The sequence below is a fragment of the Argopecten irradians genome, chromosome 7 (genome assembly GCF_041381155.1).
Source record: "Argopecten irradians isolate NY chromosome 7, Ai_NY, whole genome shotgun sequence".
Lineage (NCBI taxonomy): Eukaryota > Metazoa > Mollusca > Bivalvia > Pectinida > Pectinidae > Argopecten > Argopecten irradians.
The window spans coordinates 4,488,625-4,513,516 of record NC_091140.1 but is presented as its reverse complement, the minus strand read 5'-3'; the positions used below and the strand labels follow the sequence as shown (position 1 = coordinate 4,513,516).

At 37.6% G+C, this 24,892-nt stretch overlaps 3 protein-coding genes across 4 annotated transcripts in view; 1 reads left to right on the top strand and 2 right to left on the bottom strand.

Moving 5' to 3' along the window:
* Positions 1-2,933, bottom strand: part of LOC138327331 (gem-associated protein 5-like) — a 252,249-nt gene extending 249,316 nt beyond the window's left edge. For both annotated transcript variants that reach the window (XM_069273348.1, XM_069273349.1), the window contains exons 1-5: positions 2,487-2,933; positions 1,898-2,079; positions 1,361-1,533; positions 976-1,234; positions 302-461 (exon numbers count right to left, since the gene is read on the bottom strand). In XM_069273348.1, the coding sequence (XP_069129449.1) occupies positions 302-461; positions 976-1,234; positions 1,361-1,533; positions 1,898-2,079; positions 2,487-2,789 (1,077 nt within the window). In that variant the 5' untranslated portion in view covers positions 2,790-2,933. The remainder of the gene's footprint in view (positions 1-301; positions 462-975; positions 1,235-1,360; positions 1,534-1,897; positions 2,080-2,486) is intronic.
* An 11-nt stretch (positions 2,934-2,944) lies between these two features.
* Positions 2,945-8,968, top strand: LOC138327333 (large ribosomal subunit protein uL22m-like). Its single transcript, XM_069273351.1, has 6 exons — positions 2,945-3,095; positions 5,622-5,866; positions 6,699-6,764; positions 7,367-7,444; positions 7,872-7,941; positions 8,374-8,968. Exons 1-6 carry the CDS (start codon positions 3,074-3,076, stop codon positions 8,574-8,576), a joined length of 684 nt encoding a protein of 227 aa, XP_069129452.1. The 5' UTR covers positions 2,945-3,073; the 3' UTR covers positions 8,577-8,968.
* Positions 8,969-9,212: 244 nt separating this feature from the next.
* Positions 9,213-24,892, bottom strand: part of LOC138327332 (uncharacterized) — a 31,528-nt gene continuing 15,848 nt past the window's right edge. The window contains exons 5-9 of the mRNA XM_069273350.1: positions 24,384-24,576; positions 23,120-23,224; positions 22,343-22,527; positions 21,300-21,564; positions 9,213-9,638 (exon numbers count right to left, since the gene is read on the bottom strand). Coding sequence (XP_069129451.1) covers positions 9,319-9,638; positions 21,300-21,564; positions 22,343-22,527; positions 23,120-23,224; positions 24,384-24,576 — 1,068 coding nt within the window. The 3' untranslated portion in view covers positions 9,213-9,318. The remainder of the gene's footprint in view (positions 9,639-21,299; positions 21,565-22,342; positions 22,528-23,119; positions 23,225-24,383; positions 24,577-24,892) is intronic.

Below are 24,892 nucleotides of genomic sequence, written 5' to 3'. Positions count from 1 at the left end.
ACACAACAAGTCCCCCTTCTCCCCTTCCTCATCATGGTGTGTCCAACACAACAAGTCCCCCTTCTCCCCTTCCTCATCATGGTGTGTCCAACACAACAAGTCCCCCTTCTCCCCTTCCTCATCATGGTGTGTCCAACACAACAAGTCCCACTTCTCCCCTTCCTCATCATGGGGGTGCTGGTGTTAAGTATAATTTTTAAACTTGTCATTTTTTTCTGAAAGTCAAACCGCACAAACATAACAAAAAATAATATAAATCTGTTCATGTGAGTATACCTGAGGACGAGTGAAGCTAACCTACCTGTCTATCCATTGACATGGTACAAAGGTAACCATCTGATGGACCTGCCAGACACAGGTTGAAAACCATACGATAGTGACCTCCCTTTTTCTGATCACCACTAAATGGTTTACTTTTCTGTGGCATAGGTGATGTGATGTCCCATCTCTGCAGATCGCCTCTGTAAGAAATACAATCAAAGTATTTTAAAAAGTTCTATATTATTCTATAGGTCATAGAAAACAATCAAAACAGTATCCTCATTTTATGTACCTGATACTTTAAAAGTTAAAACTTTTTTAACTTTAGTGTCCTGATGAAGCTTCAGTAATAGCGAAACCAGTCAACAATAAAAGATGAACCAAGGAGGTCTCCTTTGCCTGTTGGGATTGTACCTAGCTATATATCTACATATACTTTGCTTCACCCTTTACTCCAATCTTCCTACATATCCAGCCTAGGGACCCAGGAACCATTACACCCATCAACTCATAAATCTACCAGTATTGGCTCTACCCCTCTTTTTTCAAATAAAGTTTGATTAATAATTTTACTGCTTTTAAATAAATATAACAACAAATTCATAATCAGTAATATAAAGATTTTCCAACCTTCTACAAGCTTCTACGAGTTTTTCTACCATAAAAAAAGTCACACTTGACAACTTTAATATGATATTTTACAATAAACCCTACCCAGTATAGCTAGAGATAATGTGACGAGGGTTGTTCCTCAGCCACACAAATGTGGTCCACATCTTTCCTCCACCATATTCATTTCCCTGTTCTCGTCCACCAGATTTTCCAACCTTTAGCTGCAAGAGTTGTCTGCCTCTGTCTGTGCTCCAGATACGAATTGTCTTGTCTTTACTGCCTGATGCAAGAAGGTGACCATCTACACCAAAATCTACGACATCCTCATCTCCTGATGGCCCTGGGTCAGTATCTGCTTCAACTGGAACAAATACAACATAGGAAATTCATCATCACTTTAAGACATCCTGATTTATAACATTCTGCCATTCTCGAATAATTTCTACTGTAACAAACTCACTGACTTGAAAAATGATAACCAATTTACCTGTACTAAAGGGGTCATCCAAATCCCTATATGCTGGTTTGGGAGGTTTAAAGTCTTCCCCGATAATAGGACTCCACACAAGGCATTGAATATCTTCATCATGACCTCGCAGACGCTGCAAAATCTGACCGTCTTTTTTCACATCCAAGATCAGAATCAAGCCAGCCTTATATCTGCAAGGTATGAAATCCATTGAATAAATGTTATTTCCAATTATCACTTTTTTTTTTACCTACCATAAGATAGTGATTTTACTGTTACAGACCTCCTAACAATTATAAAATTTTTGTCTAAGACTTATATTTATGAGCAAAATGATAATTTGACAGTCAGTCAGAGTGTAATATAACTGACAACATAATCAACATTCATTTATAAGTGTGCTCCACATCATCAAATAGCATATCAGCTAGATCACTTTATCATGTGCATGTTCAATTACTAAAATTAAAATATTGATCAAAATTAAAAGATTCTCTTTATTAATATCAATATCTTTTGAATGCATTAAAAACTATGGTTTAATATTGAATTTACCCCACAGCAGCTATTCCTGCAGATATTGGTGAGCAGACAATGCACATGACTCCAGCATTGTCTGGACTAAACGTCTGTAATCGGCCTTCTAGGTACTGCCAGGATACAATGTCACCTTTGTCATCACCACTCAGAATTAAATCTGCTTGCTGCGACGACCAACTAACAGCTGTCAACTTACCCTAATAAAAATTAAGTGATTCTAGAATTAAAAGCATTGTCCGATACATTAAAAAATACATGTAGCAATATCACTTATTATAACAAGTTTAAATGCAAAAAGTAGTCAAAAAGTGCTTTTCATATTTGAATCTTAAAATGCAATTTAAAATAAGAGGCATTCTTGGTTTACTAAGAATCTGCAAAAAAAATTAATTTTGTAATTGATAAAAACAATAGAACAATTAAGATACTTTTTGTAAGAATCTCTGTTAATGAATTGAAATTCATAAAAATAATTTTATAAATGTAGTTAAAAAAAGTTTCATGGCTTCTATTTTCAAATTCAATAATTTTTAGAATTTCGGAAAAAATAGCTTATGGAAATTTTATGTTCAAAGGAAAGATATGAAAAATGTCATTTTTGTACCCTGTGTGAATTGTGCTCGAAAAGCTGTTCTTTAGATTCCACATTCCATACTTTCACTTTCCCATCTTCTGATCCACTGCAGCATGTTGTGATATTCTTTTCACCGTGTGGATTCAGGGCCACCGCACTAACTTTATCTCTGTGGCCACGGAACACCCCAAGGGATTTAGCTGGATAGCATGTCACGTCATAAACCAACACATCCCTCCTTGCTCCAAAGACATAAATACCGGCACTGTTAGCATCCGTAACGCGTGTACAGTACCAATTTGGAGATGCTGGTATCGTGATTTCTGGGAGCATTTTCAATTACCTCCACCAATTATCCTTTCATTTAAAATAAAATTACAAATAAATCTACTCGCTGTCCTTTAACATATAAGCATTTCCAATACTACAAGACTTTAAATTACAAAACACATACGTTTCCCGCACGTTGTAATGTTGCACGTTTTTATGTTTTCATGTGCTGTACCTTACAAACATTTAGTTGACTTTCGTCTTTCAACATCGATCGATGTCAACGGAACGCTCCAAAAACAACTTCCGGTGATATCTTGGCATTGAGACGTTGATATTGATGCAGCATGCTAAACTTGACACGGGCAGGTAATGAACATCAGAATGATTTATCTAAAATCATTTCTCAGACTAATTTAATTTCAAATTGAAATTCCAAAGAATATCGACCAAATGTTACCTACTTGAATACACATTAAGGTTCATGTAATGGCTTTAACCAGTGATATTTTGCAAGCCTAAAACGCATTACTGTGCTGCAATTGAACAGAACTAATTTCATTAATTGTTGGTATATACCCTGGCTAACTGTCAGTCTTACTGTTGATAAGTAATTTGTGAAGCTGCTTGTAAATTTCAGTAAAATAAGAGAAAAATGTATATTTCTGGAGAAGACATAGAACTCGTGTGAATTGCATTGATGGCACCAAATAAACATGCTATCGTGTTCAGTAGTGACTATGCCAGGTACTCCAACAGTTTGTTTGGCAAAATCGGACCAGCAAATAGCGCAGGAGCCTATTGTTGTAAATGCAAATGGCTGCTTTAAATGGCGGATCACAAATATAGCATATAAGAAGACATTTTAATTGATACAAGTGCTCTTATATACACTATAAGGTACTCTGAACATGACAAGAAGAATATTTACGAAAAAAAATAGTTAAAATGTGGACTTTGAGGCTCTTTCCGGAAATTTGCATTTTTCGCCCCAAACAGATTGTTTGAACTATTTTTTTTCGTGAAGAGTCTTCTTGTTATGTTCAGAGTACCTTATGGTGTCTATAAAAACATTTGTATCAATTGAGATGGCTTCTTATATGCGATATTTTCGATCCGCCATTTATAGCAGCCATTTGCATTTACTACACTAGGCTCCTGCGCTATTTGCTGGTCCGATTTTGCCAAACAAACTGTTGGAGTACCTGGCATATTCTCAACTGAACACGATGGCATGATTATTTGGTTCCATCAATGCAATTCACACGAGTTCTATGTCTTCTCCAGAAATATACATTTTTCTCATATTTTACTGTATTTTACACGCAGCTTCACAAATTACATATCAACAGTAAGACTGACAGTTAGCCAGGGTATATACCAACAATTAATGAAATTAGTTCTGTTCAATTGCAGCACAGTAAGGAGTTTTAGGCTTGCAAAATATCACTGTTTAAAGCCATTACATGAACCTTAATGTAGACTAACGTGCACTGGGTCTGGTTACTCGGAATCTACTGAATCAGTGTGTTTCCTTTGGTAGCGAGAATGTAATAAATTGTAACTCAATCTCAATTGACCAAATAAGCAGAATATGTACATGTGATTTATATTCAGAAACAAACGACAAAACTAATATAATTTTAGACAAAGCCTATCTGAGAGCGCAGCAGTTGACCCATTCTTTCGGTTTTTTTTTAATGTGTTACTAAATAGAAATATGCCAGGTAGATCTAAATAAAGGATTTCCAACGGCGAAAGAGTAATCTCCCCTGACCCATCAGTCTTATCGATATTGACATGTGTTTTGTTTTTATTGCTTATTGTGTGCGTTGACTAACTGTACTGCTAGAAACCATATATAGAATTATCAATCATTAATCATAGCTTTGCTGAATTACTGGCATTGAGTTTATGACAAGAAAAACAATATTGAACATAGGATACTTCTACTTTCACTTTCTGCAAAAATACGTGACTACGGCTACAAATTATATCTCAACGTCATTCTCCGTTGCCAGACGGAAAATTTCAAAGCAACTGCTCACATAAAACGGCTTTTAAGTTAATATTCAAGACAAAATGTAATTGTTAGATTCAGGTAAGAAAAAATTGGAAGGTTTATCTTTCACTGATGTTTTCATTTTGAAATTTTCCAAGTATAACTTGTTTGTTATCACACGAGAGTGTGATTTTGTAATCACGCGAGAGTGTGACTTTGGATACTGTCTTGCGCAATGCTGGATCTTGTTTTGATTCCAGTTTACGGTTTACGAGAAAGTTTTCCAACCCTACATATATTGGATGATTTACAAAGAATAAATTTACCGAGACACCTCTATCACAAGAGTTTGCTGCGCTCTCTATCAACTGCTCCTGTATACGTTTTCGAGCGCAGCAGTAACTCGCCGCTGTGCCGCGCAGTTGCTACTTACAACCAGTAGATTACATGCTGGCTGCCAGGTATACAACACCACCGGCATCGGCTCTCCCGCTAAAGACTGAAAGACTTATTTAGCCTTTCACAAGGGCTTATTCAGTCCTTGTACATCTTTTATTTAGCTGTCTCACGAGCCGATCATCACAGCAACAACACAACCCCAAAAATGAATGGAACACCTGTATTTATACCAAAGGACTGTGTCCATATTTTGCTACACGGGTAAAACAGGTTATTTTATTTTTTTCTTTATCTCTGGTCACCCGAACGCTTGAATTAACTTAAACAACACACATAGTATTTAAAAAATTACTGCAACACTGATATCAACATGCTCGGAATGAAACACATCAAGCTAACAAGCCAAGGTTGACAATGGTCTATTTGTTTTACAAGTTACATGTATATTTTGTAATCCTAAAGACATGCAATGTTAACATTTTTTCTTTCAACAGTGATAGCAGCTAGTGAGAGACAGCTTGCTAACCTCCTCCAAAGACGTATACCAGCCATTTCTGGAGCAACAGCCCACGTCCAATGTAGTAGAAAAATCCACAGTACGGCCGTGACTCAGGCTGAGTTTGACAAATATAACGATCAACCTGAAGTGGGACCATTTGATGTTCCTAAAGGAAGATGGCTGAAGAACAATGATGTTGTCTATCCCCCACAGAAGCCTGGAGAGCCGAGGCGGCCAGCGGTAACTGTTATTTCTAAAATGCAATAGATAGAGCTATTGCAGCCAGCAGTAACTATTACCATATTTGCAATAATTTGCCCCCAGGGCTCTACAAAAATTTTAACGAAGGGGGGCTTTAGGTGCTTATTATGGAACTAACAATTAAAATGAGGATGAAAAAATTCTTTTTAAGTCAGCCACCTTTTAACTGTTTTTGTACTCATGGCACATTACTCTGTTACAGTAAGCATTCATATGCCTTTTTTCTTTTGATTGAGACAAATTATCTACATCGTGATTCACATAGGTGCAAGACTTGCACAAGTTTATACACAGGTCATAATAGAAATGTTCTTGTTGTATGGGATACAATGCAAATGTTACAATCATCCAGTTGTAAAACATAGTTATATCTATGGGATTGGGGGCATTTATAGAACTCAACTCTTTCTCCAGAAAAGTACGTGGCAGACACTTACAGGGGGAGGGGCACTAATTACTGCGAATATGATACATGTACTTCTAAAATATAGACCGATTTAAAGCAGAAAGCGGTAACTTAAAATTAGTATCAGTTATTAGTTAAATATAGAGACATCAACTGTAAATAAAGGACCAAGTAGTACCTAGCAAATTCTAGTCAACGATTTATAAAATATAATTACACAATGATAAAACCACAGCATTTAAATCATATGTGCCAGGTAAATTAATCAAACAAATTCAAAAATTATTTAAATTCAAAATTTTACAGTGTAGTTCAAATTAAATAAGTTTGATAGAGAAACATTAATTACTGTATATGATGGAGGGTTCAGTGAAAAACATTCTGTTATTTTGATATTTTTTTTAGGATGTTTGTCATGCCAGAATGAATATCAAGTATTCCAAGGACAAGCTGTGGTATACAGCAGGCATGGTGAGTTGATAAAACATCATGGTAGAATGCATACGTAAATAAACAGAAGATATTCAAGGACATTACATGTTGAGGTTAACAGATATGTCTGCTACAAACTCTTAGTAGTGATGAGGGCATCAGATTATATAGCATGATGACTGTTCAGTGCATAAGTTTGCTGTGTGATGACTAGTTCATCGAGGATCATTGTTTTAGGATGTTTGACCAATTAATCGATTAAGAAATATGTAATCGAGTTTTGCCCGATATCATGATAAACAAAAGTGTATAGTTAGCCGGTCAGTAAAACATGCAAGAAATGTCATAGATTTTCCATAATTTTTCAAATACACATTTTTCATCAATTTTTTTTAAATTAGGAATGTGACTTATTACCGTTACCAATTTTTCGTGCCAATCAGTAAAATGGCCTTCAAAACAATTTAATTTGTTATTGATATTTTTTCTTTGCCATTTACTTTAAAATATATATTTTGATTTTTTTTTTTTTTTTCACTTTCAACCTAAAGCTCAATGCTTACTGGTATGGCCTCTTAATTTGAATGTTTAACTTAACAAAAAGTTATTTATAAATGTAATTGTGGGTTGTTTTTTTTCAGATTCGTGGGATGACCATAGATGAGGCAATGAAACAACTTTCATTTAGTCCACATAAAGGAGCACATATAGTACTAGAGGTAATCTACCGATTTAGGTTTAAATTTAAATATTTACATGTTTTGTAAGTCTATATGCATGTGGTATTAGTAAAGATTGGAGTTTGAATTCAAAGTACCAATAATTGGTTAGTAGCCTTAAAGAGTGGGACCAGGGGGGACTTTCAGGGACAGCATTCTTATTGAGTCAAAAACAGTACTGCACAGGTCTTGTTACAAGTCATCAACGTTTTCCCTTCTCTTTTCTGATATTTCAATATGATAAATTGTTTCTTTAGCTTTACACTGTCAGTTTATAGTATTAATCTTGATATTACTTAAAAAACATTTCATAAAAAATACTCAATGTGATCCAATATTTTGATAAACCTTTTGAGGTCGAATATATATTTGTTGAAGAGAAAGTTAAGGCTTTCAAAATCATTAATTAATCTAACAAATATTTTAGGTACTGAAAGAAGCACAGCAAATTGCAGTTGAAGACCATAATGTAGAATTCAAATCAAACCTGTGGATCGGTAAGTACTTTTCTCAGATCACCTGACCTAATTTAGTCAGTTTGCTTGTCTTGGTACAGTATTATAGTCTGATTACTAGAATTTAAACATCCTTGATGAAAAGTAGGTCAACCTTCATTTAGAACTTTCACCTACAAAAAGTCACTACGTATATTCTACAAGAATTGTTATGTATTTAGGATTTCAATTTGTAAAAATGTTATTGCTTATTTTTACAATTATAACTTTGTGAATGGAATATGAATTCTTGTGCTAGTACTTCTTTTAAATAGTGAAAAACAGCTAGTGTGTAAAATAAGTGTATAAGGTTGTTTTTGGTAACATGAACAGGTTTATTAATACATGTAGCTAGTTCAAACATGATGTTTGGATTAACATCATTATGATATTATCTCTTTAGTTGATTGATTTCTTGTTTGTTCTAATTTTCAGAGGAATCGTTTGTAAACACAGCTAAGAGGGTTAAGGCCATGGCTGCGTCCAAACAAGTGACACTGAGTTATTGTCATTACTATGTTCGTCTCTCCGAGGGAAAACCACCCAAACATTACTTTGTACCAGAGAAAACAGGCTACCAGAAAATGGAAGAATATATCAAAAACCAACGAGCAAGAAGGATAAAGATGTCGCTATGATCAACATTATTCCTAGAATTCTAATTATTTTGTATTGTATCTGCTCTGTGGAGTTTGGATGTGTCCATCAGGATATGACACATGGAAGAGTCTTAGTATATCATCAGCATGCCATGACTTCTTTCTCTGTAAGAAACCAGGACAAAGGTCAATGACAATGCCTGGCTAGCAAAACAGGATTCTTAATAAAGGCAGATCTATTTATCAAGTGATTATCAAGCCGGCTGACAATTCTAAAGCCTAGAATATCTAAGTACTGCAATAGAGATAAGCTATAACATGCTTGCTGTGACAATAAAGTAACCTTGTATAAATCAGTAAACAATGCAGTTTGTGAGAAGCATGCTAAGTGTAATCTTTGTTTTATGCAGTTTCATAAAAACTAACATATAGCCATTTTTGTTTTTTATTTTGAAGAGATTTTATGTGGGTAGTTCTCCAATACTGTTAACCAAATTATTTTTCACATGCTGTTAGATATAATGCACTCCCGAGGTACCTGGCTTTAAGGGTACTGCTTAAGAAAATTGCTAAAATATCCGTCTATACATACAGTAACTATCGTACAATGTAGTACATCAAACTAGGACTGGAGACAACAGACAGAAGAGGTATTTAAAGATGACAGACTAGTAATTGACTTTTAACATGTTTTTAATACAAATAAAATAATTGTCATTCTGTAAATTGAATGATTTTCTGAGTGTGAAAATAATCATTTTCATCATGTGCTAGTTACAGTTCATATCATATCCCTTGCTAAGCTCCTAGGAATCCCCTCGCTCTCCCTAATGGTCCTTGGAATATCCTTTACTCTGGTATTATTTGGAATGGATCGACGCTGCACAACTTCCGATACCACATCCCGTTTGTACTCCCACCAGCGTCGATTCACCTCAAACTGCCGATGCAGTTCCTTGAGCGAGGGCAGAAGTTCATTGCGTTTCTCCTTCATCTCCTCTAACTCATCCCTCTTGGAATGGATACTGTAGCTGGCCGCATTCAGCATCATGATATCTGATCGCGCAGTGGTCACAACGTAGCAGTTACTCATATCCTCACCTACAGGAGAGTAAACAAAGGGAGGTAATATGAGGGTGGTAGATAAAAGCAGACAACATCTAGGGACAGTTAACAAAGGGAGGTAATAGGGGAGTAGTAGATAAAAGAAGACAATTTGTGGGGACAGTAAAGTTAAAACAAAGGGAGGTAATATGGGGGTAGTAGATTAAAGGATACAATATGTGGGGACAGTAAACAAAGGGAGGAAATATGGTGGTAGTAGATAAAAGGAGACAATATCTACAGACAGAAAACAAAGGGAGGTAATATGGGGTAGTAGATAAAAGGAGACAATATCTAGGGACAGTAAACAAAGGGAGGAAATATGGGGGTAGTAGATAAAAGGAGACAATATGTGGGGACAGTAAACAAAGGGAGGTAATATGGGGGTAGCAGATAAAAGGAGACAATATCTAGGGACAGAAAACAAAGGGAGGTAATATGGGGGTAGTAGATAAAAGGAGACAATATGTGGGGACAGTAAACAAAGGGAGGTAATATGGGGGTAGTAGATAAAAGGAGACAATATGTGGGGACAGTAAACAAAGGGAGGAAATATGGGGGTAGTAGATAAAAGGAGACAATATCTAGGGACAGAAAACAAAGGGAAGTAATATGGGGGTAGTAGATAAAAGGAGATAATATGTGGGGACAGTAAACAAAGGGAGGTAATATGGGGGTAGTAGATAAAAGGAGACAATATGTGGGGACAGTAAACAAAGGGAGGTAATATGGGGGTAGTAGATAAAAGGAGACAATATGTGGGGACAGTAAACAAAGGGAGGTAATATGGGGGTAGTAGATAAAAGGAGACAATATCTAGGGACAGTAAACAAAGGGAGGTAATATGGGGGTAGTAGATAAAAGGAGACAATTTGTGGGGACAGTAAACAAAGGGAGGTAATATGGGGGTAGTAGATAAAAGGAGACAATATCTAGGGACAGTAAACAAAGGGAGGTAATATGGGGGTAGTAGATAAAAGGAGACAATATGTGGGGACAGTAAACAAAGGGAGGTAATATGGGGGTAGTAGATAAAAGGAGACAATATGTGGGGACAGTAAACAAAGGGAGGAAATATGGGGGTAGTAGATAAAAGGAGACAATATCTAGGGACAGAAAACAAAGGGAAGTAATATGGGGGTAGTAGATAAAAGGAGACAATATGTGGGGACAGTAAACAAAGGGAGGTAATATGGGGGTAGTAGATAAAAGGAGACAATATGTGGGGACAGTAAACAAAGGGAGGTAATATGGGGGTAGTAGATAAAAGGAGACAATATGTGGGGACAGTAAACAAAGGGAGGTAATATGGGGGTAGTAGATAAAAGGAGACAATATCTAGGGACAGTAAACAAAGGGAGGTAATATGGGGGTAGTAGATAAAAGGAGACAATTTGTGGGGAGAGTAAACAAAGGGAGGTAATATGGGGGTAGGTAGTAGATAAGAGGAGACAATATCTAGGGACAGTAAACAAAGGGAGGTAATATAGGGGTAGTAGATAAAAGGAGACAATATGTGGGGACAGTAAACAAAGGGAGGTAATATGGGGGTAGTAGATAAAAGGAGACAATATGTGGGGACAGTAAACAAAGGGAGGTAATATGGGGGTAGTAGATAAAAGGAGACAATATGTGGGGACAGTAAACAAAGGGAGGTAATATGGGGGTAGTAGATAAAAGGAGACAATATGTGGGGACAGTAAACAAAGGGAGGTAATATGGGGGTAGTAGATAAAAGGAGACAATATCTACGGACAGTAAACAAAGGGAGGAAATATGGGGGTAGTAGAGATAAAAGGAGACAATATCTAGGGACAGTAAACAAAGGGAGGTAATATGGGGGTAGTAGATAAAAGGAGACAATATGTGGGGACAGTAAACAAAGGGAGGTAATATGGGGGTAGTAGATAAAAGGAGACAATATGTGGGGACAGTAAACAAAGGGAGGTAATATGGGGGTAGTAGATAAAAGGAGACAATATCTACGGACAGTAAACAAAGGGAGGTAATATGGGGGTAGTAGATAAAAGGAGACAATATGTGGGGACAGTAAACAAAGGGAGGTAATATGGGGGTAGTAGATAAAAGGAGACAATATGTGGGGACAGTAAACAAAGGGAGGTAATATGGGGGTAGTAGATAAAAGGAGACAATATGTGGGGACAGTAAACAAAGGGAGGTAATATGGGGGTAGTAGATAAAAGGAGACAATATGTGGGGACAGTAAACAAAGGGAGGTAATATGGGGGTAGTAGATAAAAGGAGACAATATGTGGGGACAGTAAACAAAGGGAGGTAATATGGGGGTAGTAGATAAAAGGAGACAATATCTACGGACAGTAAACAAAGGAAGAATATGGGGGTAGTAGATAAAAGGAGACAATATCTAGGGACAGTAAACAAAGGGAAGTAATATGGGGGTAGTAGATAAAAGGAGACAATATGTGGGGACAGTAAACAAAGGGAGGTAATATGGGGGTAGTAGATAAAAGGAGACAATATGTGGGGACAGTAAACAAAGGGAGGTAATATGGGGGTAGTAGATAAAAGGAGACAATATTGGGGACAGTAAACAAAGGGAGGTAATATGGGGGTAGTAGATAAAAGGAGACAATATCTAGGGACAGTAAACAAAGGGAGGTAATATGGGGGTAGTAGATAAAAGGAGACAATATCTAGGGACAGTAAACAAAGGGAGGTAATATGGGGGTAGTAGATAAAAGGAGACAATATGTGGGGACAGTAAACAAAGGGAGGAAATATGGGGTAGTAGATAAAAGGAGACAATATTGGGGACAGTAAACAAAGGGAGGTAATATGGGGGTAGTAGATAAAAGGAGACAATATGTGGGGACAGTAAACAAAGGGAGGTAATATGGGGGTAGTAGATAAAAGGAGACAATATGTGGGGACAGTAAACAAAGGGAGGTAATATGGGGGTAGTAGATAAAAGGAGACAATATGTGGGGACAGTAAACAAAGGGAGGTAATATGGGGGTAGTAGATAAAAGGAGACAATATGTGGGGACAGTAACAAAGGGAGGTAATATGGGAGGTAGGGGTAGATAAAAAGGAGACAATATGTGGGGACAGTAAACAAAGGGAGGTAATATGGGGGTAGTAGATAAAAGGAGACAATATGTGGGGACAGTAAACAAAGGGAGGTAATATGGGGGTAGTAGATAAAAGGAGACAATATGTGGGGACAGTAAACAAAGGGAGGTAATATGGGGGTAGTAGATAAAAGGAGACAATATGTGGGGACAGTAAACAAAGGGAGGTAATATGGGGGTAGTAGATAAAAGGAGACAATATCTAGGGACAGTAAACAAAGGGAGGTAATATGGGGGTAGTAGATAAAAGGAGACAATATGTGGGGACAGTAAACAAAGGGAGGTAATATGGGGGTAGTAGATAAAAGGAGACAATATTGGGACAGTAAACAAAGGGAGGTAATATGGGGGTAGTAGATAAAAGGAGACAATATGTGGGGACAGTAAACAAAGGGAGGTAATATGGGGGTAGTAGATAAAAGGAGACAATATGTGGGGACAGTAAACAAAGGGAGGTAATATGGGGGTAGTAGATAAAAGGAGACAATATGTGGGGACAGTAAACAAAGGGAGGTAATATGGGGGTAGTAGATAAAAGGAGACAATATGTGGGGACAGTAAACAAAGGGAGGTAATATGGGGGTAGTAGATAAAAGGAGACAATATGTGGGGACAGTAAACAAAGGGAGGTAATATGGGGGTAGTAGATAAAAGGAGACAATATGTGGGGACAGTAAACAAAGGGAGGTAATATGGGGGTAGTAGATAAAAGGAGACAATATGTGGGGACAGTAAACAAAGGGAGGTAATATGGGGTAGTAGATAAAAGGAGACAATATTGTGGGACAGTAAACAAAGGGAGGTAATATGGGGGTAGTAGATAAAAGGAGACAATATGTGGGGACAGTAAACAAAGGGAGGTAATATGGGGGGTAGAGATAAAAGGAGACAATATTTGGGACAGTAAACAAAGGGAGGAATATGGGGGTAGTAGATAAAAGGAGACAATATGGGACAGTAAAACAAAGGGAGGTAATATGGGGGTAGTAGATAAAAGGAGACAATATTGGGGACAGTAAACAAAGGGAGGTAATATGGGGGTAGTAGATAAAAGGAGACAATATGTGGGACAGTAAACAAAGGGAGGTAATATGGGGGGTAGTAGATAAAAGGAGACAATATGTGGGGACAGTAAACAAAGGGAGGTAATATGGGGGTAGTAGATAAAAGGAGACAATATGTGGGGACAGTAAACAAAGGGAGGTAATATGGGGGTAGTAGATAAAAGGAGACAATATGTGGGGACAGTAAACAAAGGGAGGTAATATGGGGGTAGTAGATAAAAGGAGACAATATGTGGGACAGTAAACAAAGGGAGGTAATATGGGGAGTAGATAAAAGGAGACAATATGTGGGGACAGTAAACAAAGGGAGGTAATATGGGGGTAGTAGATAAAAGGAGACAATATGTGGGGACAGTAAACAAAGGGAGGTAATATGGGGGTAGTAGATAAAAGGAGACAATATTAGGGACAGTAAACAAAGGGAGGTAATATGGGGGTAGTAGATAAAAGGAGACAATATGTGGGGACAGTAAACAAAGGGAGGTAATATGGGGGTAGTAGATAAAAGGAGACAATATGTGGGGACAGTAAACAAAGGGAGGTAATATGGGGGTAGTAGATAAAAGGAGACAATATGTGGGGACAGTAAACAAAGGGAGGTAATATGGGGGTAGTAGATAAAAGGAGACAATATCTAGGGACAGTAAACAAAGGGAGGTAATATGGGGGTAGTAGATAAAAGGAGACAATATGTGGGGACAGTAAACAAAGGGAGGTAATATGGGGGTAGTAGATAAAAGGAGACAATATCTAGGGACAGTAAAACAAAGGGAGGTAATATGGGGGTAGTAGATAAAAGGAGACAATATGTGGGGACAGTAAACAAAGGGAGGTAATATGGGGGTAGTAGATAAAAGGAGACAATATGTGGGGACAGTAAACAAAGGGAGGTAATATGGGGGTAGTAGATAAAAGGAGACAATATGTGGGGGACAGTAAACAAAGGGAGGTAATATGGGGGTAGTAGATAAAAGGAGACAATATGTGGGGACAGTAAACAAAGGGAGGTAATATGGGGGTAGTAGATAAAAGGAGACAATTTGTGGGGACAGTAAACAAAGGGAGGTAATATGGGGGTAGTAGATAAAAGGAGACAATATGTGGGGACAGTAAACAAAGGGAGGTAATATGGGGTAGTAGATAAAAGGAGACAATATGTGGGACAGTAAACAAAGGGAGGTAATATGGGGGTAGTAGATAAAAGGAGACAATATGTGGGACAGTAAACAAAGGGAGGGGTAATATGGGGAGACATAGTAGATAAAAGGAGACAATATGGGGGAAAGGGACAGAAAACAAAGGGAGGAAATATGGGGGTAGTAGATAAAAGGAGACAATATGTGGGGACAGTAAACAAAGGGAGGTAATATGGGGATAGTAGATAAAAGGAGACAATATGTGGGGACAGTAAACAAAGGGAGGTAATATGGGGATAGTAGATAAAAGGAGACAATATCTAGGGACAGTAAACAAAGGGAGGTAATATGGGGGTAGTAGATAAAAGGAGACAATATCTACGGACAGAAAACAAAGGGAGGAAATATGGGGGGTAGTAGATAAAAGGAGACAATATCTAGGGACAGTAAACAAAGGGAGGTAATATGGGGGTAGTAGATAAAAGGAGACAATATTGTGGGGACAGTAAACAAAGGGAGGTAATATGGGGGTAGTAGATAAAAGGAGACAATATGTGGGGACAGTAAACAAAGGGAGGTAATATGGGGGTAGTAGATAAAAGGAGACAATATGTGGGGACAGTAAACAAAGGGAGGTAAATATGGGGGTAGTAGATAAAAGGAGACAATATCTAGGGACAGTAAACAAAGGGAGGTAATATGGGGGTAGTAGATAAAAGGAGACAATATGTGGGGACAGTAAACAAAGGGAGGTAATATGGGGGTAGTAGATAAAAGGAGACAATATGTGGGGACAGTAAACAAAGGAAGGTAATATGGGGGTAGTAGATAAAAGGAGACAATATGTGGGGACAGTAAACAAAGGGAGGTAATATGGGGTATAGTAGATAAAAGGAGACAATATGTGGGACAGTAAAAAAGGGAGAAATATAAAAGGGAAATATGTGGGGACAGTAAACAAAGGGAGGTAATATGGGGGTAGTAGATAAAAGGAGACAATATGTGAGGACAGTAAACAAAGGGAGGTAATATGGGGGTAGTAGATAAAAGGAGACAATTTGTGGGGACAGTAAACAATGGGAAGTAATATGGGGGTAGTAGATAAAAGGAGACAATTTGTGGGGACAGTAAACAAAGGGAGGTAATATGGGGGTAGTAGATAAAAGGAGACAATATGTGGGGACAGTAAACAAAGGGAGGTAATATGGGGGTAGTAGATAAAAGGAGACAATATGTGGGGACAGTAAACAAAGGGAGGTAATATGGGGGTAGTAGATAAAAGGAGACAATATGTTGGGACAGTGAACAAAGGGAGGAAATATGGGGGTAGTAGATAAAAGGAGACAATATGGGGGTAGTAGATAAAAGGAGACAATATCTAGGGACAGTAAACAAAGGGAGGAAATATGGGGGTAGTAGATAAAAGGTGACAATATCTACGGACAGAAAACAAAGGGAGGAAATATAGGGGGTAGTAGATAAAAGGAGACAATATCTACGGACAGAAAACAAAGGGAGGAAATATGGGGGTAGTAGATAAAAGGAGACAATATCTACGGACAGAAAACAAAGGGAGGAAATATGGGGGTAGTAGATAAAAGGAGACAATTTGTGGGGACAGAAAACAAAGGGAGGTAATATGGGGGTAGTAGATAAAAGGAGACAATATGTGGGGACAGTAAACAAAGGGAGGTAATATGGGGGTAGTAGATAAAAGGAGACAATATCTAGGGACAGTAAACAAAGGGAGGAAATATGGGGGTAGTAGATAAAAGGAGACAATATCTAGGGACAGTAAACAAAGGGAGGTAATATGGGGATAGTAGATAAAAAGGAGATAATATGTGGGGACAGTAAACAAAGGGAGGTAATATGGGGGTAGTAGATAAAAGGAGACAATTTGTGGGGACAGTAAACAAAGGGAGGTAATATGGGGGTAGTAGATAAAAGGAGACAATATCTAGGGACAGTAAACAAAGGGAGGTAATATGGGGGTAGTAGATAAAAGGAGACAATATCTACGGACAGTAAACAAAGGGAGGTAATATGGGGATAGTAGATAAAAGGAGACAATATGTGGGGACAGTAAACAAAGGGAGGTAATATGGGGGTAGTAGATAAAAGGAGACAATATCTAGGGACAGTAAACAAAGGGAGGTAACATGGGGATAGTAGATAAAAGGAGACAATATCTAGGGACAGTAAACAAAGGGAGGTAATATGGGGGTAGTAGATAAAAGGAGACAATATGTGGGGACAGTGAACAAAGGGAGGAAATATGGGGGTAGTAGATAAAAGGAGACAATTTGTGGGGACAGTAAACAATGGGAGGTAATATGGGGATAGTAGATAAAAGGAGACAATATCTACGGACAGTAAACAAAGGGAGGTAATATGGGGGTAGTAGATAAAAGGAGACAATATCTACGGACAGTAAACAAAGGGAGGTAATATGGGGATAGTAGATAAAAGGAGACAATATGTGGGGACAGTAAACAAAGGGAGGTAATATGGGGGTAGTAGATAAAAGGAGACAATATCTAGGGACAGTAAACAAAGGGAGGTAATATGGGGGTAGTAGATAAAAGGAGACAATATCTACGGACAGAAAACAAAGGGAGGTAATATGGGGGTAGTAGATAAAAGGAGACAATATCTAGGGACAGTAAACAAAGGGAGGTAATATGGGGTAGTAGATAAAAGGAGACAATATCTACGGACAGAAAACAAAGGGAGGAGATATGGGGGTAGTAAATAAAAGGAGACAATATCTAGGGACAGTAAACAAAGGGAGGTAATATGGGGGTAGTAGATAAAAGGAGACAATATGTACGGACAGAAAACAAAGGGAGGAAATATGGGGGTAGTAGATAAAAGGAGACAATTTGTGGGGACAGTAAACAAAGGGAGGTAATATGGTGGTAGTAGATAAAAGGAGACAATATCTAAGGACAGTAAACAAAGGGAGGTAATATGGGGTAGTAGATAAAAGGAGACAATATCTACGGACAGTTAACAAAGGGAGGTAATATGGGGATAGTAGATAAAAGGAGATAATATGTGGGGACAGTAAACAAAGGGAGGTAATATGGGGGTAGTAGATAAAAGGAGACAATTTGTGGGGACAGTAAACAAAGGGAGGTAATATGGGGGTAGTAGATAAAAGGAGACAATATGTGGGAACAGTAAACAAAGGGAGGTAATATGGGGGTAGTAGATAAAAGGAGACAATATCTACGGACAGAAAACAAAGGGAGGAAATATGGGGGTAGTAGATAAAAGGAGACAATATGTGGGGGTAGTAGATAAAAGGAGACAATATCTAGGGACAGTAAACAAAGGGAGGAAATATGGGGGTAGTAGATAAAAGGTGACAATATCTACGGACAGAAAACAAAGGGAGGAAATATGGGGGTAGTAGATAAAAGGAGACAATATCTACGGACAGAAAACAAAGGGAGGAAATATGGGGGTAGTAGATAAAAGGAGACAATATCTACGGACAGAAAACAAAGGGAGGAAATATGGGGGTAGTAGATAAAAGGAGACAATTTGTGGGGACAGAAAACAAAGGGAGGTAATATGGGGGTAGTAGATAAAAGGAGACAATATCTAGGGACAGTAAACAAAGGGAGGAAATATGGGGGTAGTAGATAAAAGGAGACAATATCTAGGGACAGTTAACAAAGGGAGGTAATATGGGGATAGTAGATAAAAGGAGATAATATGTGGGGACAGTAAACAAAGGGAGGTAATATGGGGGTAGTAGATAAAAGGAGACAATTTGTGGGGACAGTAAACAAAGGGAGGTAATATGGGGGTAGTAGATAAAAGGAGACAATATCTAGGGACAGTAAACAAAGGGAGGTAATATGGGGGTAGTAGATAAAAGGAGACAATATCTACGGACAGAAAACAAAGGGAGGAAATATGGGGGTAGTAGATAAAAGGAGACAATATGTGGGGACAGTAAACAAAGGGAGGTAATATGGGGATAGTAGATAAAAGGAGACAATATCTAGGGACAGTAAACAAAGGGAGGTAACATGGGGATAGTAGATAAAAGGAGACAATATCTAGGGACAGTAAACAAAGGGAGGTAATATGGGGGTAGTAGATAAAAGGAGACAATATGTGGGGACAGTGAACAAAGGGAGGAAATATGGGGGTAGTAGATAAAAGGAGACAATTTGTGGGGACAGTAAACAATGGGAGGTAATATGGGGATAGTAGATAAAAGGAGACAATATCTACGGACAGTAAACAAAGGGAGGTAATATGGGGGTAGTAGATAAAAGGAGACAATATCTACGGACAGTAAACAAAGGGAGGTAATATGGGGATAGTAGATAAAAGGAGACAATATGTGGGGACAGTAAACAAAGGGAGGTAATATGTGGGTAGTAGATAAAAGGAGACAATATCTAGGGACAGTAAACAAAGGGAGGTAATATGGGGGTAGTAGATAAAAGGAGACAATATCTACGGACAGTAAACAAAGGGAGGTAATATGGGGGTAGTAGATAAAAGGAGACAATATCTAGGGACAGTAAACAAAGGGAGGTAATATGGGGTAGTAGATAAAAGGAGACAATATCTACGGACAGAAAACAAAGGGAGGAGATATGGGGGTAGTAAATAAAAGGAGACAATATCTAGGGACAGTAAACAAAGGGAGGTAATATGGGGGTAGTAGATAAAAGGAGACAATATGTACGGACAGAAAACAAAGGGAGGAAATATGGGGTAGTAGATAAAAGGAGACAATTTGTGGGGACAGTAAACAAAGGGAGGTAATATGGTGGTAGTAGATAAAAGGAGACAATATCTAAGGACAGTAAACAAAGGGAGGTAATATGGGGTAGTAGATAAAAGGAGACAATATCTACGGACAGTTAACAAAGGGAGGTAATAGGGGAGTAGTAGATAAAAGGAGACAATATGTGGGGACAGTGAACAAAAGGAGGAAATATGGGGGTAGTAGATAAAAGGAGACAATATGTGGGGACAGTAAACAAAGGGAGGAAATATGGGGGTAGTAGATAAAAGGAGACAATATGTGGGGAGAGTAAACAAAGGGAGGTAATATGGGGTAGTAGATAAAAGGAGACAATATGTGGGGACAGTAAACAAAGGGAGGAAATATGGGGGTAGTAGATAAAAGGAGACAATATGTGGGGGTAGTAGATAAATGGAGACAATATGTGGGGGTAGTAGATAAAAGGAGACAATATGTGGGGGTAGTAGATAAAAGGAGACAATATGTGGGGACAGTGAACAAAAGGAGGAAATATGGGGGTAGTAGATAAAAGGAGACAATATGTGGGGACAGTAAACAAAGGGAGGAAATATTGGGGTAGTAGATAAAAGGAGACAATATGTGGGGAGAGTAAACAAAGGGAGGTAATATGGGGTAGTAGATAAAAGGAGACAATATGTGGGGACAGTAAACAAAGGGAGGTAATATGGGGGTAGTAGATAAAAGGAGACAATATGTGGGGACAGTAAACAAAGGGAGGTAATATGGGGGTAGTAGATAAAAGGAGACAATATGTGGGGACAGTGAACAAAGGGAGGTAATATGGGGGTAGTAGATAAAAGGAGACAATATGTGGGGACAGTGAACAAAGGGAGGTAATATGGGGGTAGTAGATAAAAGGAGACAATATGTGGGGACAGTAAACAAAGGGAGGTAATATGGGGGTAGTAGATAAAAGGAGACAATATGTGGGGACAGTGAACAAAGGGAGGTAATATGGGGGTAGTAGATAAAAGGAGACAATATGTGGGGACAGTTAAAACAAAGGGAGGTAAACAGTAAACAAAGGGAGGTAATATGGGGGTAGTAGATAAAAGGAGACAATATGTGGGGGTAGTAGATAAAAGGAGACAATATGTGGGGACAGTAAACAAAGGGAGGAAATATGGGGGTAGTAGATAAAAGGAGACAATATGGGGTTGTTAACAAAAAGAGATAATATAGGGCAATTTACGAAGGGAGCTAATATTGGGGTAGTACAAAAAGGGAGTTAATAACTATCATCACAATATTTTTATTACAATGTAGCAGATAATCATGTAGTCCGCTAAACCTGCCTATATTATTAGGCTTTTCCAATTTTTAATTTTTTTTTTTGCCTAATATATATATTAGGCAAAAAAAAATTAAAAAAGCCTAATAATATAGGCAGGTTTAGCGGACTAATACTTATGTTGACAAGATAGTAGAAAAGAGAGATGGCATCTGTCAAAATACTTCCCCACACCTGCAAATATGATATATTGATATAATATAATATTAAAGTCCAGAATCATTCCAAACAGGAAATCCATGTAGACACTAACCAACACCAAAGTAATCGCCTTTGTGCAGAGTAGTGATGGTGAGGTAGTGAGTGTCCAATGCCAGCTGGCGCCGGTTCTTTCCATATGGTTTGTCCAGAAAGGTCTTGAGAGTTTCTTCAGCTTTCTGTGTACCTGGTAACCTTAGAAATGACCTTTGGTATGGAGATTTACTACGCACCAAGTTGAGTCGCTGAACCACCTGACACTTTCCTCTCAAAATGAAGTAGACCCAGTTTGTAAGTTTGTGTTCATTACCAAATACAACCTGGAATAAAACAATACCAGTAAATAAATATGGATAAAACAAAATTTTAAATAGAATATGTCAGCATTTCCAATTCATATATGTGAATAAGTATATGGTTATATAGACATTACACGTAAGTTATGATGATTTCCTATCCATTACATATTTTATGTTGTATGTCTGAGATTGTACAACAAGTTGAATTAATTCTACTTTACAATGTTTGCAAAATCATACAGTCCCAACAAAATATGATATATAATAAACTTTATTTATTTTACATCGATTGAGAAAGAAGTTATACAACATATATAAATCACTCTCAATGGCCTGGATGTAAGCACGGAGGGGTCTTAATGTGGGAGGAAACCAGAGTACCCGGAGAAAACCCACGTGATCGGGCAGGTGACCCCTAACCTTTTCACGTCCGTGCCAGAGATCGAACCCCGGCTGGCTAGGTGAAAGGCGAGGGGCTTAACCACTACACCACCCGACCACCCAAAAGATATGATACATACAACTCATACAAGTTATGATACAAGATCATATCATGTCATCTTACTGTCTCAGAGTTTTTACTGCTAGTCCTCCACCACTGGGTTTTACGTTTGAATTCCATGCGCCAGGGCAGTTACTAAGTACTGATCATAGGTTGGTTGTTTTACTCTGGGAACTCTGGCTTTCCACCCCTCTTAAACTTGCATGGTATTTTCTTAGATGAATCTAGCTGTTCATATGATTTGAAACGAAATTCAACCCTCAAGATTGTTTACAAATAAATGATATAGAAACTTACCATATTATTACTGAACTCTTTAGTGATAGACACATCGGCAGTTTGACGAAGCTGTTCTTTAGTCCAGTTTGTGAAGTACGGCGAGGACGTGAGAAAGTTGTAGGTATTCTGCCAACTCTCCTCCCAGTTTTGGCGTAGAACCTTGTTAAACTGTTCCTTGTCGACACTCAGGAACTCCGAGTCCACTTGAGATGAAAAAAAAACCCATGTATATTCTTATAATCAAAGGTATGTTATTTTTCTCTTTCAAAATTAATGTTAATTTATAATATATACCAAATTGCTTTATTTTCTTTTGCATTTAAAAAAGTCACTGCGTATTTGAATCATTAGGCCATACTATAACAAGAGGCCCATGGGCCTTAACGGTCATCTGACTATTAGTACAATTTAACATAGTTTGACCCCTGTGACCTTGATTGAAGATCAAGGTTATTCATTTGAACAAACTTGGTAGCCCTTCATTCTAGCATGTCACAGGCCCAATAACAGGTCTCTAGGCCTCTGAATTATTCACAAGAAGTTATTTAAAGATTTTGGACATTTTGACCCCTGTGACTTTTAATGAAGTTTAAGGTCCTTCATTTGAACAAAGTTGGTAGCCCTTCATCCCAGCATGCTACCGACCAAATATCAGTACCCTGGGCCATTTGGTTATTGAGAAAAAGTCGTTTGAATGATATAAAATACCTTTACAGACTCGATGTAATATGTCCTAGAGATATTTCTGATCAGGTGATATATAGGTACTAAACTAGATAATAGGTATATGTGTACCTTTACAGACCGCGGTGTATGTCCTTGAGATATTCCGTATCAAGGCCAATTCACCAAATGTGGCTCCCATCTCTATATCACGTAAGTGTTGGATCACTTTGGCACCTGTAAAAGATCTTTGACTTATGATACACACTGGTGTGTGATATACAGAGATATATATTCAGGGAACATTTTAAAAAAAATCCACAAGGTTTGGTCAAGACTGTAAAACTACAAACCAAACGGTAATTGCCGGACTATACAAGAAAGTAATTTAACCCAGTGTACTATACGGATAGCAATTTTGAAACAACCCAATTCAGAAAGATAGTCTGTAAAGACTCAATATCTTCCAACATAAAAGTGTAAACAGAATATTGTGTTTTCACGCACTCGTTCAAACATTGCTGAGCCAATGCTTAGAATGCTACTAATTGGTGCGGAAACTCTTATTTCTCCATACGCTTATTGCCTTGCCACCAAAAACTTTAAAGATGCTCCACCGCTGACAAATGACATTTTTTCACTATCAAAAACACGAGCAGACGATTTAGTATTTCTCTTCAGTTACAAAAGTTACTTACTTTACACCATTACCACCATTGAACAGTTTGAGCTTCTAATTTCACTTCAAGTTAAAGTTGCAAAAAATAATTAATTGCATCCCGAAAAAATTCTGTGGCACTATATCCTATATGGAATTAAGTACTGATTGCGCATGCACCAAAGGCAAAAGAAATTATTTTATAATATTTTTTGTGTTAATTAGACATATATTTGCAAGATTAAACACCAATTATTGTTCAAGTGATTAATATCATTTATGCTCTGTCGGCGGTGGAGCATCTTTAACAAAGCAGATATTTTTGTCATGTTTATACAAGTATCTTGATAATTCAACTGTACAAACTGGATTTATACCCAACATTACCGGTATTAAGATTTTAAAAGATCATAATCTTCAAGACATTTGATTAAATATGTCAAGAGAGCACATGCAATTTCCCTCTAAAATTGTATGGAAAAGACTGGTAAATTTGTCAATAATAAGTATGCACTTTGTTGCTAATTTTTGTCTTTATTTACATTAACTTTTTCAGTTTGAACAAAGTGATTTATTTATACATAAAGGGGTCTTGAGTTTCTTGATTATTTTTACTTTACTGTTAACACTGATAATTTGGCAGTGATAGTTTTAACACTACGATGAAGAGTTAATCATCTAGGAAATCATCTGAAGTGTATAATAGGATTCAGCTGATAAGTGTTCAGTAAGATCTACCTGTCTTAGGATCCTCCTCTGTTCGATGGATAGACACGGTTCCCGACACCAAAAAATACATACGATTTCCCATGTCCCCCTGGCGGATGACGATACGGCCGGCCTCGTACAGATCGTACCACACAAACCTGGCAAGCTCCTCCTTCACTTTACGAGAGTACTTGGCAAAGAGAGGTAAGCGGCACATGACCTCCTGTCAAAAACACCAAACAAGCAAAATCAAGACGATTTCAACGATTTCAACGATTTTATTTTACACCCAGACACTGTATGTCAGCATTTCTATATCTTACGCACAATCAAAATTTCTGCATTTTACAGAGTCATCTACCTGTACAGGTAGGTATTGACTGTAATTAGTGAGGGAAACATATGTTTTTCTGAAAAATTGGACATTATGCTTGTAAACAAATGAATGGGAGACCATGAAATATTGTCAGTTATATGTGTAGTTCAAAATATTTAAAGTAAAAAAAGAAAGTAAATTTTAATGCTTTTAAATATTCAAG